The following is a 14,249-nucleotide window of genomic DNA, read 5'->3' on the forward strand; positions in this document are numbered from 1 at the left end:
GGTGTGGAGTGTTGCACTTTATCACATTTTGGAGTGTTGATTTATCACGAGTGGGAGTCCAGGAGGAATCACTTTTAGTTTTTCACGAGTGTTTTTTTGTTGTAATGATAATACACTATATTGAGTTTATATTTTTTTGAGGTATCCTGATTTGTGGTTCCTGGATTGAAATTCAGCAAAGTGGAGTAGTCCTCAACGTTTGAAAAAGCACTATTTATTGAAAAGCACTTTATTTTGGACTTATATGTGGACATTTGCTGTTTTATGTTTTGCACTGGTGGGGGTTGTAAAGTTCGTGTTTGAGGGAGTATCGAAAAGATATTATTTATATTTTGTTTACACTTTCAAGGGTGAGAGTGATACTTTTCGTAGGGATATTTAGAGTTTATATTATATCTAGATCAATTATACCGATTGGAAGAAACTGATCAGAAAATAAATTGATCATTTATCAAAGCATGTATGGCCACCATAAGACAGACATTTGCCTTGCTTTGGAGAGTTTTTTCTCGTGTCCTGTTGTGCCCACAGGATATGTAGTAAATGTGACAAAGTCAAGAAAAAACTGACAGTGCTTTAATTCCTTCCCTACTCTATCCAAAGCTAAAAGAAAAGCTTTTGGCTTTAGACATACTCTAAATATTTCAGTATGTGCAGCTGGACACTTTCATATACACAGTTTAATATTTACAGCAGCTCTTTGACATATAATGTCATTTCTTTGTTTTTGCCTAATAAAGACTTACAGATTGATTTGTTTTTGACAATATTGATTCCCTGTCATTTTTCTGAATGACTGTCTTAATAGCATACCCATTTCTCCAAGGAAGGCACAGCCAGCAATGTGATCAGGAATGTACATAACATTCTATCCTACACACTACACTTCATATAAATGCATAAAGCAGGAACAATATGAAAAGAAAAACACATACATATACAGATGCATTTGCAAGGCACAATTCTCACTTGACTGTCTCAGCAGATTTGCCCTGATGGTTGCTGAGTGGTGCTTAAAGTGTGCCGGTAGCACAAGCTGCTTGTTTAAGTAATTGTGGAGAGACTCAGCTGCAGACTTATAGCAGGTCATTGGGTGAGTCTCCTAGAAGTTTTGCTGCCCCCTGGAGTTTTGGCAATGGCTGCAATACGTATCATGGAAATACTTTTCAGAAGCAAACTGTGCTTAGGAGATTGGAATTGAAATAAATAAATCCCCCGTCTTACAAAGAAATGCTTATGTGCTGCACACAATCCAATCAGCTGCAACCTAAAATGGCCAGAGCTGTAATCACTAACAGCACTCGAGGGCTACTTAAATAAGATGCAATATTCCTGTTTGGAATGCCTTTGAGTGGCATAAATGCCTAAGTCTACATTATAAGGTACAAATGCGGCCGGTGAATGCAGAAAATATTTTAATGCTTTTGGGATGGTTATAATGAAACTGCTTCGCTGTTTACAGAGCATGTTAGAGAAAGATTATCAGAGAAATCCACAGCAGGTCCCTCACATTTATCACACTATTTTATTGACATGACGCTGCAGGATATAATCAGAAAATTCTATATACTGCAGCTATTAAATATCCTGGCAAATATGCAAATTAAAGTAAACTTGTAAAACGAGAAATATGAGGACTGCCATTGCTGCTCCTTGTCTGAAAATGTTAGACAGAAGCAGGGGCGGACTGACAACTCATGGGGCCCCCGGGCAATAGGGGATCATGGGGCCCCTGTGTCCTTGCCCAAACTCAAAAAAGCCTCTCATGGGGCCCCCAACTGACCCTGGGCCCTTCGGCAGCGCCCGAGTTTCCAAATGGTCAGTCCGCCCCTGGACAGAAGCAATGTCTTCATATCTTTCTGAATCACAGACCTGCAACAAATATACGGATCATCAAGTCAAGTTCTTAGCTGTGTACTTGTTCCTGGTATGTGACCCAAATCCAATTCATACTGCAGTGACTGGTCAGCAACGGCAGCCTCTGTGTTTCTCTCATTACATGTTTCCTTTAAGCAACGTGGAGATGGCATATATGGAGTCCATTGGCATTAAATTGCCAAAACCTAAAGCAAAACTCAAGACTCAAAAAATATATGTATTTCTCAGATGTACCATAATAAAAATAAAAGATGTTGCTTCAATACTCACCTTTAATAAAATGCAGTCCTTCACATAAAATCTCCTTTACTGGATGGTGATCCTCTTCTGGACTCCATAAAAGCCAAAATCATTCAACACACCGCCTGTGAGACCTGTAAATCTATGGACAGTTTGCAGCCATACTGTACTTTCCTAATAATCCTTTTTTCCATATTGCTGAACAGAGGGGAGCCTGGTACAAAAGTTACTTTCACTTAAAGGACTTTTTTTTCACAATTAAAATAGAAGTGTGGGAATAAAAAACAAACAAACATTTCTGCCCACGTAGATGACCCTCACCACCTCTACACAAAGAGTGGAGCAATCAAAGACTGCTGATCGCTCAGTTCTCAGTCTCCAGTGAGCAGAGAGCAGGTCACGGTCATTCACCAGCTCTATGCTCTGATCTTCCAGTGCTCACTGCAGTTTTGGGCTGTGGAGGGGGTAGGAGTGTCTGGTTAACCATTTTCCTGCCACCCTATAGTAGAACTACTGCTACAGGGCGGCAGGGCTGCGCAAAATCACGTATATATACGTAATTTGTATTTCCCGGTAGGGGCACGAGCACTGCCCTACTCGCGCCATCATTGGAGGCTTCAGATGTCAATCACCGGGTCCTGGCCGGAGATCGCCAAGTAAAACTGACAGGGGAGAGACTTGTGTGTAAACAACACAGGTCTCTCTCCTGCCAGCATGGACATGCTGCTTTGTATACACAGCAGCATGTTTCCCTAGTAAAACAGCACACAGTTAAACCTTTGATCACCCCAGATGTTAACCTCTTCCTGCCCCGTGTCATTAGTACAGTGTCAGTGATTTTTATTAGCACTGATCACTGTATTAGGTGTCATTGGGGTGTCAGTGGCAGTCAGTCAGTTCCCACCCAGTGTCAGAATGCTCGCCACAGTCCCACAGTCCCGCTATAAGTCACTAATTGCCGCCATTAATGATATAAAAAAATAAAAATTCCAGTATATATACTGCCATTTATAGACGCTATAACTTTCACGTACATCAATTCATTTACATGTAATGGGATTTTTTTTTTTGCAAAGACATGTAGCAAAATACATTTTGGCCTAAATTTATGAAATTTGATTTTTTTAACTGCATTTGTTTTATAGGAAATAGTCAAAATATTGTTTTTTTACAAAATTGTCGGTCTTTTTTTGTTTATAGTGCAAAAAATAAAAAAAACCCAGGTGATCAAATAACACAGAAAGAAAGCTTTGTTTGTAGGAAAAAAGGACATAAACTTAATTTATGTACAGTATTGCATGGCTGCGCAATTTTCAGTTAAAGTAACGCAGCGGAGTATTGCAAAAAATGGCATGGTCAGGAAGAGGGGTAAATCCTGTGGAGGGCAAGTGGTGTGCTGAGAGAGGCTGAGCCAGCTGCTGGCGAGACATCTGGGCAGATCCCAACATTATTGTCAAGCTCTCTACAGAGCATGGAGCAGCTCTGTGACATCAGTCAACAGTAGAATTTAGCCCTCTGTCGGCTGAGTCTGGGTCATAAGAGTGCAGAACTAAGTGCACTCCTGTCACCCACAGGAGAAGTATGGCCAAAAGAACTTTGACCATATTTCTCTTTTAATGGTTAACAGCATCAGACACAGCCAGCATGCTTTGGGGGAAAAAGTCCTTCCCCTTCTTCAGTGCTTGAGCAGTTGGTGTTAATAAAATCACAACATAATGTGCAGAGGGACCTTATGGCTTGATGAAGACTAACATCTCTTGAGTGCACAGATTAAAAAAGTTCTTTAACTGAGATGAACTTTTGTACCAGGTGCTCGTCTGTGCACATTCAAGGATCTATATGTCTGGTGAGCACTTCCTTGTGTTGCTGTCAGAGAGGTAACAGTCTAGGACCAGAACTGGGTCCACCTACACTAGATTTCAATCGATAATTTGCTTCTTTTAACCACTTGCCTACAGGGCACTTTTACCCCCTTCCTGCCCAGGCCAATTTTCAGCTTTCAGTGCTGTTGAACTTTGAATGACAATTGCATGGTTATGCAACACTGTACCTAAACATTTTTATAATTTTTTTGAGACAAATAGAGCTTTCTTTTGGTGGTATATAATCATCACTAGGGTTTTTTCATTTTTTTGCTTAAAAAATACTGAAAATGTTTGGGAAAACAAAGTTTTTTCTTAGTTTCTGTTATAAAATGTTGTAAATAAGTAATTTTTCTCCTTCACTGATGTGCACTAATGAGGTTGCAGTATCGGGCACTGATAGGCGGCACTGATGGGCACTGATAAGTGGCACTGATAGGTGGCACTGATGGGCACTGATAGGCGGTAGTAATTGGTGGCACTGACTGGCACTAATAGGTGGCACTGATTGGAACTGTTAGGCAACACTAATTGGAACTGTTAGGCGGCACTGGCAGGCATCGATAGGCAGCACTGACAGGCACTGATAGGTGGCACTGATAGGCTACACTGATTGGCACTGATAGGTGGTACTGACTGGCACTGATAGGCGGCAATGAAAGGCAGCTCTGATGGGCACTGGTATGTGGCATTGATAGGCAATTACAGGTGGCATTGATGAGCACTGACAGGTGACACTGATGAGGCTACACTGATAATCAGGGCACTGATCATCAGTAATGCCGATTACCGGCTCTCTACACGAGCGGTCAGAGTGAGGAGAGGACTACCGATAACTGGCATTTCCTATTTACATTTGATTTGCTGTATCCCAGGGACACAGTGCACTGCCGATCACTGCGCCACCCCCCCCGAGGGTGCGCACGCGCAGTTAGAGCGGGAGGATGTCATATGACATCCTCCCAGCACGAGCAAACCGCCTCCCTCCCGTCATTACCTTATATGGCGGGCGGGAGGCGGTTAAAGTGGTTTTAAACTCTTACATATACCCAGCGAAGTGACTAGCCTCAGGTGATATAGAGAGATGAAACACATCCTCCCACATAAGCTGTACTTGTTAATCTGTGACTCAATCTTCTCTACAGCCATTCAAAGTGCAGAATTTATACAGTTTGTCTGAGATTTCAGAAAGCAGGGGGCGGGGAGCTGAAATTACATACTGCAGAGCTCAGTGAGAACTTATTGGATGAAAGAAACACAGCCCCTTTCCACAGCACACAGGACCAGAGGATTGAGGGTGTCAATCAGCTGGAGGTACCTCCCCATCACTCATAAAAAGAGATCAAACATGAGAGACATCCTTACTGTAAAATTATTTGTCACGGGCATTAAGTATATTAAAAAAAAAATCTATGTAAAAGCGAATAGACACAATCTAGATATTCAATGTGAAAATGTGATTTATTATTAGTTTAAATTATTTTCATTATTTTTTTATAAATTGCTTTACAATTATATATCAAGGGATACTGCATGACAGTATATATGATTTATATACATAACTGACAGAGTTCAACTTTTACTATCATTTTATGAGTGATGATTCATAGATATTAGAAGAAGCAACATCCTTTTGTGAAATATACGGTTGCCAAGCAACTTTTCAAGTTTTGCATCCACCCACCAGGGCACACTCTAAGGAAAATGAACAGTTATAGTATACATTTTCCTTTTCAGTTCAGGATAAATTCAGCGTCATGTAACTTGTCACTGTTTCCTTATACCCGTCAGTGGCATGCATTTGCTTTAAAATATAAAAATCCTTCTAAATACAACAGATCAAGCTATTCCGGACCTGTTGGCATTCTGAATAATAATAAAGTCCAAAAAGCCTAGACATCAACACAGCTTCAGTACAATTCATTATCATCCTCAAATTCCCCATACAGCAGGTCAAGTACAAAGAAATCAAAATAAGAACAAACTGCTTTGAAAAAAAAGCTGAAGCTTAGAGGTATTTGTTCAAAATGTATCTTTAAGCATCAGTTTTAAACTGAAAAAAGGTCATCAGAAGCCCACATCATAGTGTCTAGAGAGATTTGAATGTAGCTGAAAAAATAGCAAGTTTCAGTTTGGTAAGAATCCATTTCATATAACAATGAGGTGTGCTGACAAAATGTCATATCCCCATCAAAAGTAAATAGATGTAAAAAAAAAAAAAAAAAAAAGGAAACTTCATCTTACCTCCTTCATTGTCCTTACTGTCAGTGCACAAGGTTTCCATGGCAACATCACATCCTGCTCCCCTCCAGCCCGGCTGGCACACACAATGCCATCCATTCTGATCCAATGCGCATCTTCCATTGCTGTTACAGAGTCCCGGGCAGCCTTCTGCCAAGACATAGACATAAGGAAAGTTGTGATGTGACTTGGGGATTCCACCAAGCTCCAATTTTATTAAACAAAACATAGGACACTTACAGGCCTTCATAAAAAGCATAAACACTGTAACAACACATAAAGTGAATGTGAGTTATACTGCATAGATCATAAATAACTAAGAAACTTTGGTAATTTGAGGTGTCATGACCGGCACTGGAGACCTGTGGACACCAGCATCCTGATGACCAGATAGGACAGCTGATTTCGGATTCTCTTTTTTTTTTAATTAAAAAAAAACTCTATTCTGGTAAAATGAAGGGTTTTTTCTAAAAAAAAAGAAAAAAAAAGACTGGCTGATCTAAGACTGTTAGTCTGTAGGAGGTACAGACACCGCACCATTATATGACAGGACAGGTTACAGTCATTACACACATTTGGTATTTTTTATTAAAGTTGCTTAAAGAAGAACAGTTCTTATTTCCTGTAGTACCCAATCGTGTCCTTCGTTGACTTATCCCACACTGCACTTGGAGAATGCAATGAAGGATCTGACTGGTTCCCATAAACAAGAACAGTTTTACCTTCAGACATTTTAATAAATAAGTACCAATGATGTAAAAATGCAGCCAGTAGCCACTATTGAGGCACATAATAAGCAGAATAATATTTTTTTCTAAAGGCCATGTTATCTGGTCCCAGGAGGTCAAAGACTTCATGTGAATTTACAGTGCTTTCCATAGTCGCACAAAGTACCTGCCGGTGGCAGTGATGGTACTTTATGCTGATAGTACATTCCTTTTTCACATAAGCAAAAGCTGAGAAATAAAGTGAAGCAGCTTAGCGACTAATCTAACAGACATTGGAGGGATCAGGCTGCAAACGGAGGGGACAGGACTGACGAGATTTCCAACTTAACGTAGGAGCTGTGCAGATCTGGTTACTCAGGACGTACAAAATGAAATACCATAAAGGACCACAAGAAGAGACATTGAGAAGACTATACAAAAACACGGCTGTGACGTGCTTCAAGACATAGAGCAGAAAGTGAGGTTTTCTTTGTGACAGTCTCCCTAAGGCCTTTGCAGTAGGTTACCTTTATATCCTATCTTGTCTGCTTTTATGAGCAAGAAGGGAAAATTTATGAAACAAATGACAATAATTTAAAAGACTGGAATATTAAAAAAAGGCTTCAAAAGTCTTCAAGGCTGACAATACATATAAAAGTATCATGATAAACAAAACAAAAATAGAAATGATAATTTGTTATTTTTCTTTTGACCTGATTGAAGTCTATAAGTAGCGCTTGTACCAAGATACTTTAACAGCAAAGGAAAAATAGATTTACTTCATCACTGTCTTGGAATGGCCTTGGTCAGATTATTGTGTGTGTGTGTGTGTGTGTGTGTGTGTATATATATATATAAATATATATATATATATATATATATATACACACACACACAGTTTAAACATTGGATTTTACATGGAATAATGTGTAAATGCATATGCTACTGTATGTCTGATATTGAATAGGTAGGTAATGATCCTATTCATTCACATATAACATGGAGCCCAATAGTTGCAGAGCATAGTGTACATACTAGAATACTGCAATACACATGCACAAGTATTATGGGTGGTGACTGGCATAATAAAGACAATATAAAAATCACAAACTACTCTACATAGATACATATAAAATGTTTCCTACAAAAGGAGCACACCAATATATAGTAGGTTTCCTTTTCTTTTTTTTTTCAAAAATAACTTTATTGATTTTAAACTCTAGTCTTTCTTTTCTTTTTTATTCTGTAGGAAAAAGTTAAACCTCTATCAGATGTGTATGGTTGCCTCTGGCCCTATTGGTAGATTTCACATCACTTCCTGGCTCAGAGACAATGTTGTCTCTAGAATCGGGAGTGATAGGATATCTACCAACAGGACTAGAGAAAGCCATAAAAAGATGACAGAGGATCTAACCTTTTCCAACTTTGTTTAACACTCAAAATACAAGCTTTAGCTGTAATTGGACTATAACATATTCCTGTAAATATTGGGCTTATGAACTCCTTTCTATGCCTTCTTTTTACTATACCTAATCATTTTGAATATCTTAGTAAAGCAGAACTTCACTCAAGGTGAGGTTCCACTTCTTTGCATCCTACCCCCCTCCTTTCTAATTACTGCCCCTTTTTTGGGGGTGGTGGGAGTCCAGGTACCCGCTCCCACTTCCACTCAGATCACCGTCACCCCCCCTTTCCTCCGCAACCTTCTGGGACATCACAGATCCTAGAACCCCCCCAGCGGTTTCCCTTATTTACGATGCCACGCCTGGACTGGACCCCAAGCTGATTGAAGAATCAGCTTGGGTGAGTACAATGCTGGATCCCTGGACAGATAAGTGTTCTTATATTAAAAGTCAGCAGCTACAGTATTTGTGCTGCTGTTAAAATTTTCCTGGGGGAGACTGGAGCTCCTCTTTAAGAACTTCCTTTTTGGATACGTAAGAGTAAAAGCATTCATTTTTAAACAGGGACTACCTTTATCCACTGATGGTTGAGATTTTACAGATTTTGTTTGGGACTTATAGATAGCACAACTGCTTTCTTCAGGTAGAACCTTTTCACATCTTTGATCCTCTCAAGAAATACAATAGCCAGTTGCCATATTACACCATGCAAGCGCACGTAATGTTAATCATACAGTAACACAATGAGGGCATCCATTTAACACTCTTCTATCAGAAATCATTAACAGGTGCATGTAACCTGCAGTTGACCTTCTTCTGACCTGCTTCAATTGGGTTTTGCATTTAATTAGACGTGTAAGGGAATACTAAACCCCCTGACCTTAACAAAAGCCCATCAACACAAGCCCTAATGTATAATTTAAAGTGACAAATATATGTTGGTGCCTTGCTTGCCTCCTGCGAATGGTAGCTGGCTTTAAAACTAAGCTGATTTAATGATCCAGAGCAAGTATACAGTTTAGGAAAGTCAGAAAAGTGTCTAAAGCAATTGTCTGCATACATGTCCAAAGTCTTTGCTACAAAATATTAAAGCTAAAAAGTCAGCACGACAACTGACACTTTCAGACGAAGACCTCAGCAACAGCAGTCTTCATGTTTCTCTTATGACAGGTTCCTTCTAAGGACATCAGGGTACTGTAAATGGGGTAATGGGGCTTGAAGGTGGTGCTATCTACAGACATGCTGAGCCTGTGTATCATTTTTTAAAAGTATCACAGAAAATATCTGTGTACCCACAATCACCAATTACAGTACTGTAATCTGAAAGTCCGTTTCTGACTGGTTGCTGTAGGAAACATAGAATATATATATATATATATATATATATATATATATATATATATATATATACGCACACGCACACACACATACACATACACATGACAGTTTTGTATATAAGTTCCATTGATTGGATTTACTAGTGTATATAACCTCACCACACTTATGAAAGGAAAGCTGTATCCAGGCAAATATGCTTCAATCTACAGACCCCATGTTATATGTGAGTACGAGTACAGTGCTTTATATTACTGTAGCTCTTTAAATTGTAGTTTATGTAGGATTAACTTGTAACCAAAAATATCTAAAATATTAATATAATAATAGGAGTGTGTGCATTTTCATTTGCACATGGCTGGATGATCAGAGCCAGCAGGGCTTCACTTCATGCAGTAGACTAAGCGAAAATTCACTTGCAAAGTGAACAGTCTATTTGCCTTTAGTTAACCTTTGTGTGTGAATGTGTGTACACTTGTTTGGATTTTAGAATTCCCACATTATGTTATCTACAAAAAGAGTCAACATTTTTTGCATATTTAACTTGGTCAGTAAGTAAGTGCAATCTCTTTTAGTTGGTTAAAAGCGAACAGTGGCTTTTGATTTCATTTTACTAACAATATGAAACCTGGCCTGCCAGTTATTAATAAGGATATTATGTCTCCCTGACTCCAGTCTAATTATTAGCAGAGTTATCTTTGCAAATTGGAAGGCGGAATGTGCTTAGTGAGCAGATTTTAAGGCAAAGTACTTTATAAAGCTGAATGTGCCCGTTGCTTTTTTATTTCTTCCTTAAAATGTGGTTCCTAATTGACTTTTATCCCTGCATAACTTGATACAGAATGTTCTAATGGGCTTGCTTCCGCTTTATAATTAGGACCTTCAGAGATGAGAGGGCTGCTGTCTTAGTTAACCTGTTCAGTTAGGGACGTAACATTCGTTGTAGGTCAATGTGACATTAATAAGCAAATTACAGCGCTGACATTTTTAAAGGTGTATTAGGAATCCATTAAAGTGAAAGTGCTCACCCTGCAACAGTGTTTTTGGCAAAGGCGGGTTAGGCCATCAATTTCAAACCCAAAGGTTTTTAAAAATACACAGCAACAAAAGACACAATGGCAACTTTTGGGGAACATGCACACACGGGCCACATTTTTAGGGAATGAGCGATGCAAAGGATAGAGCAACATTACAGCAGTTCCAAGAGGCTCCATCATGGCGGCCATCTTTAAGGAATTCAGCATAGCCAAGACTACATGATTTGGGGCAATTACTTACACTAAATTCTAATAATTGTGATAATAATATGTACCAAAATATACATATGTGTCATATTGCATATGCCAGCAATTCCAGTAAAATATCTCTTTTGATCATCCAAACAGGTTTTACAGATTTTAGTGGAACTTCTGTATTTACAAAAACCATATGCATTGTGTTTGATTGGTAGTATTAAAGATGGCTGCCTTCAACTTGCATTGCAATTTGCCAATGTGACTTTGGTAGCATTCCTAAATGTTTTTCTGTTAGAATCTGCATCAAGTTAAAATTAACCAGACATAAAGAGTAAAGCACTAAAATTGGATTGGGTGAGCACATTCATTTTGCCACTACAGGCGGTGTTGAATAAGCCCCACCAACTAAGCTCCTTTAACCTGTCTATGCAAATCCTAATAAAATCTATTTAAATCATAATGAAGCAACACAAATAATTTCATAGAAATTGGCAAGGAACATATAATATGAACATTTAAATGTCTCTGATTAATAGTATAAAAGAAATTATAACATTTATTGATTTCTTCCAAAATTCATCTTGTGTTATACATTGTGAAGCTGTTAAGCCTTTGGATTTTTTTTCTTTTTTTTTTAATTAACGTCATTGTAAAATTGTGTTTTAAAAGGGAAAAGTTTCACATTTATTGGCTATTTCTACTTGATTACCTTTGAAAGTGTTGCCTTTAAGAAAGCAATTTGTACATCCACATATTCTTCCAGAACTAAACAATATACTCCAATTAAAAAAAAAGCAGTATAGGTCTCAGGTTTGATAAGCTAGGCTAATGCTATTGTGGCTATATACTCATAATTTTTTAATTAGTATTTTATTAATGCTATATATTTATTTAAATGATTAAGCTGTAAAAATGTTGTATATTAAAGTAACAATTTTATGTTGAAATGTATAAAAGATAATTATATAACTGACCTCCTCTTCCTGGTTAAACTTTGATATTGGAAATTAATGAAAGCGACAGCATGGGACAAATGTATGATCAACATAATAATAACAAAAAACCTCTGAAGGTTACACTCATTTGGAATAAAAAGAGGAGAAAAAAAATGTCAATTAAATGGTTAACTGCAGAAGCTAAAGTATCCCATATAAACCTAGCTAGAGTATTTTAATTGCTGGGAAATTATGTGTCTGTATGTTTTTTTAAATAACTCATTAAGTAATATCAAACTAAGACAACTTTGAAATAAAAAAGAAAAGTTAAGCCAAAATTCGCAATACTTAGGCATGCATGGCTTTATTACAGATTAGCAAGGAAAGAAACAAAAGAGTCAAAATTAGTTTTTTGATGTATACATAACTTGCACATCATGACTGTTTTTAGTGCAGCAAACATTTTAAAAATTATAGCAAGCTGCTGAAAATAATTAATATTTTTATATTTTTCCCACATTAACTAAATTCCAACAGGACAATGGTTGCGTTTAGCCTCATTGGAATTGAACTTAAAACTCTAGACCGCTATAGCTCCCCGATACTGGAGCACTTACAGGGCAAAACAATTTAAAGAAATACAAAATTTCTGTATTTTTCATCCCTTCTCAAGCCAGCAGAGTTGAAGCATTTGTAAATATAAAAAAAATAACACAAAGAAAAACCAAAAGTATATAACACAATAAAAAGATCAGCAAATGCTATACATGTAATAATGCACACATACATACAAACAGCATTGGTCAAATTGAGGAGAGGAAGGTGGGATTTATGTTAATGGAATTAAGCTGAAGATTGTACAACACAGAAATATTGGGGTAAATATAGGTGTATATATACTCCAATTGTTGAAGGTTAAACAAATAGAAAGAATACAGTACCTTTAACTATTTTATCCAAATAGTGAGCTTGTGAAGTTGAAAGGGGGAAAGAACAAGACAGACATTTCAGGACATTAACTGTTAGCAAAGGCATGCAGAAATATAGAGCATCTGAGGTTAGTAAAGAAAATATCAATGCTATATCAGTAGTATGGGGAATGGGATATGACATTCCATATCAGAGATTATAGCTTTTTCTACAGACTACAATAAAACAAATAAAATAATGATTTGTAGATGGAAATGTTTATGATGATTTATAGATGGATAATTCCCACTGCCCACTCCACCCATGAAGGAACAAAAAAAATATGTAATATAATTTTGTCTACCGGGGACTGCATTCTTCTTATTCCTCTATAAGGAAGGCTATCACTATTCGTGCACACTAAACCTTTGTACAAGTTATATGCATGTTTTAAATATTTATTCAATATGATTTGATTCTTTAAGATAAAACCCTAAATATACAGAGCTTTTGTTGATCACACTTCCTGCTGTAATATACTATTTATATCACCCTAGTCCTTCCTCATGCCATATACTATGTCATGCTTTAACTCTATCAGCAAAGGTATAATTGTTAAGGATGCTGGAAGCCATAATTATAGGGACCAAACTAATATTTCTCAGGATAAGGTGGGTCTTCATTCCACAGAACTATTAAAAGTGATGCGATGACATAAACAGCCAGTGAATTCTCTCAACTAATGCTGAGTGCACATTCTACAATGTGATTGTACAACCTCTAGTCAATCTCTGTCTACCTAAGCAATTCATACAGTTAGTAAGACGTCCCACTATAATAAAGTTGGGAAACATAAAGGATATTGTGCAATTAGGCTACAAAGTATGTGGCCCCTGTAACACTCATCAGCAGCTCCCCGAGAAATGGCAGTTTGGGCGCTGTTAAATCCTGGATTATGTGCAAGTTTCAGGTCCCCTTTGCAGGTCTATCTGCTTTTTGACATTAATCTGAATGAATGGATCATATTCAGTGCTGCCTCTATTGTCTTAAAATAACCCAAATTATATGCTGCTTTAAAGCAGTTCAGCAAAGCTTTGTATCCTTTAAGATCCTCTGTACACTGTGGTGTACATTGTTTACTCCATGCTATACACCCTGCTGTACATTCTATACTCCACATTTCTCCTAGTACATAGGATATACCTTGTCACAGTATGTAGTCAAACTCACCAAACAGCAGAATGCATTCTTTGTCTTGCACCTTTCTGTGCCCAATTTGTCACTTTTTTTTTGTTAGTTTATGAAAAGGCATAAGTCTTCCACAGTTGCATATGACACTCTGGGGGCTATTTATTAAAACTGCATGGTGCAAAATCTGGAGCAGCTCTGCATAGAAACCAATCAGCTTCCAGGTTTTAATGTAAAAGCTTAACTGAACAAACTGAAGTTAGAAGCCGATTGGCTACCATGCACAGTTGCACCAAATTCTGAGTGCATTAGTTTT

General features: G+C 37.7%; 1 protein-coding gene across 14 annotated transcripts in view; it reads right to left on the reverse strand.

The window, feature by feature from the left end:
* Positions 1–14,249, reverse strand: part of TENM3 (teneurin transmembrane protein 3) — a 1,391,898-nt gene that overhangs the window by 141,254 nt on the left and 1,236,395 nt on the right. For 9 of the 14 annotated variants that reach the window (XM_089669645.1, XM_089669651.1, XM_089669649.1 and 6 more), the window contains 3 exons: positions 12,778–12,804; positions 7,456–7,473; positions 6,225–6,371 (listed from right to left, as the gene is read on the reverse strand). In XM_089669645.1, coding sequence (XP_089525771.1) covers positions 6,225–6,371; positions 7,456–7,473; positions 12,778–12,804 — 192 coding nt within the window. The remainder of the gene's footprint in view (positions 1–6,224; positions 6,372–7,455; positions 7,474–12,777; positions 12,805–14,249) is intronic. The other 5 variants (XM_089669650.1, XM_089669658.1, XM_089669652.1 and 2 more) reach the window with 2 other exon arrangements.

Source organism: Staurois parvus, unplaced genomic scaffold (assembly GCF_062004578.1).
Source record: "Staurois parvus isolate SC_StPar_1 unplaced genomic scaffold, SC_StPar_1.0 ptg000080l, whole genome shotgun sequence".
Taxonomy (NCBI): Eukaryota; Metazoa; Chordata; class Amphibia; order Anura; family Ranidae; genus Staurois; species Staurois parvus.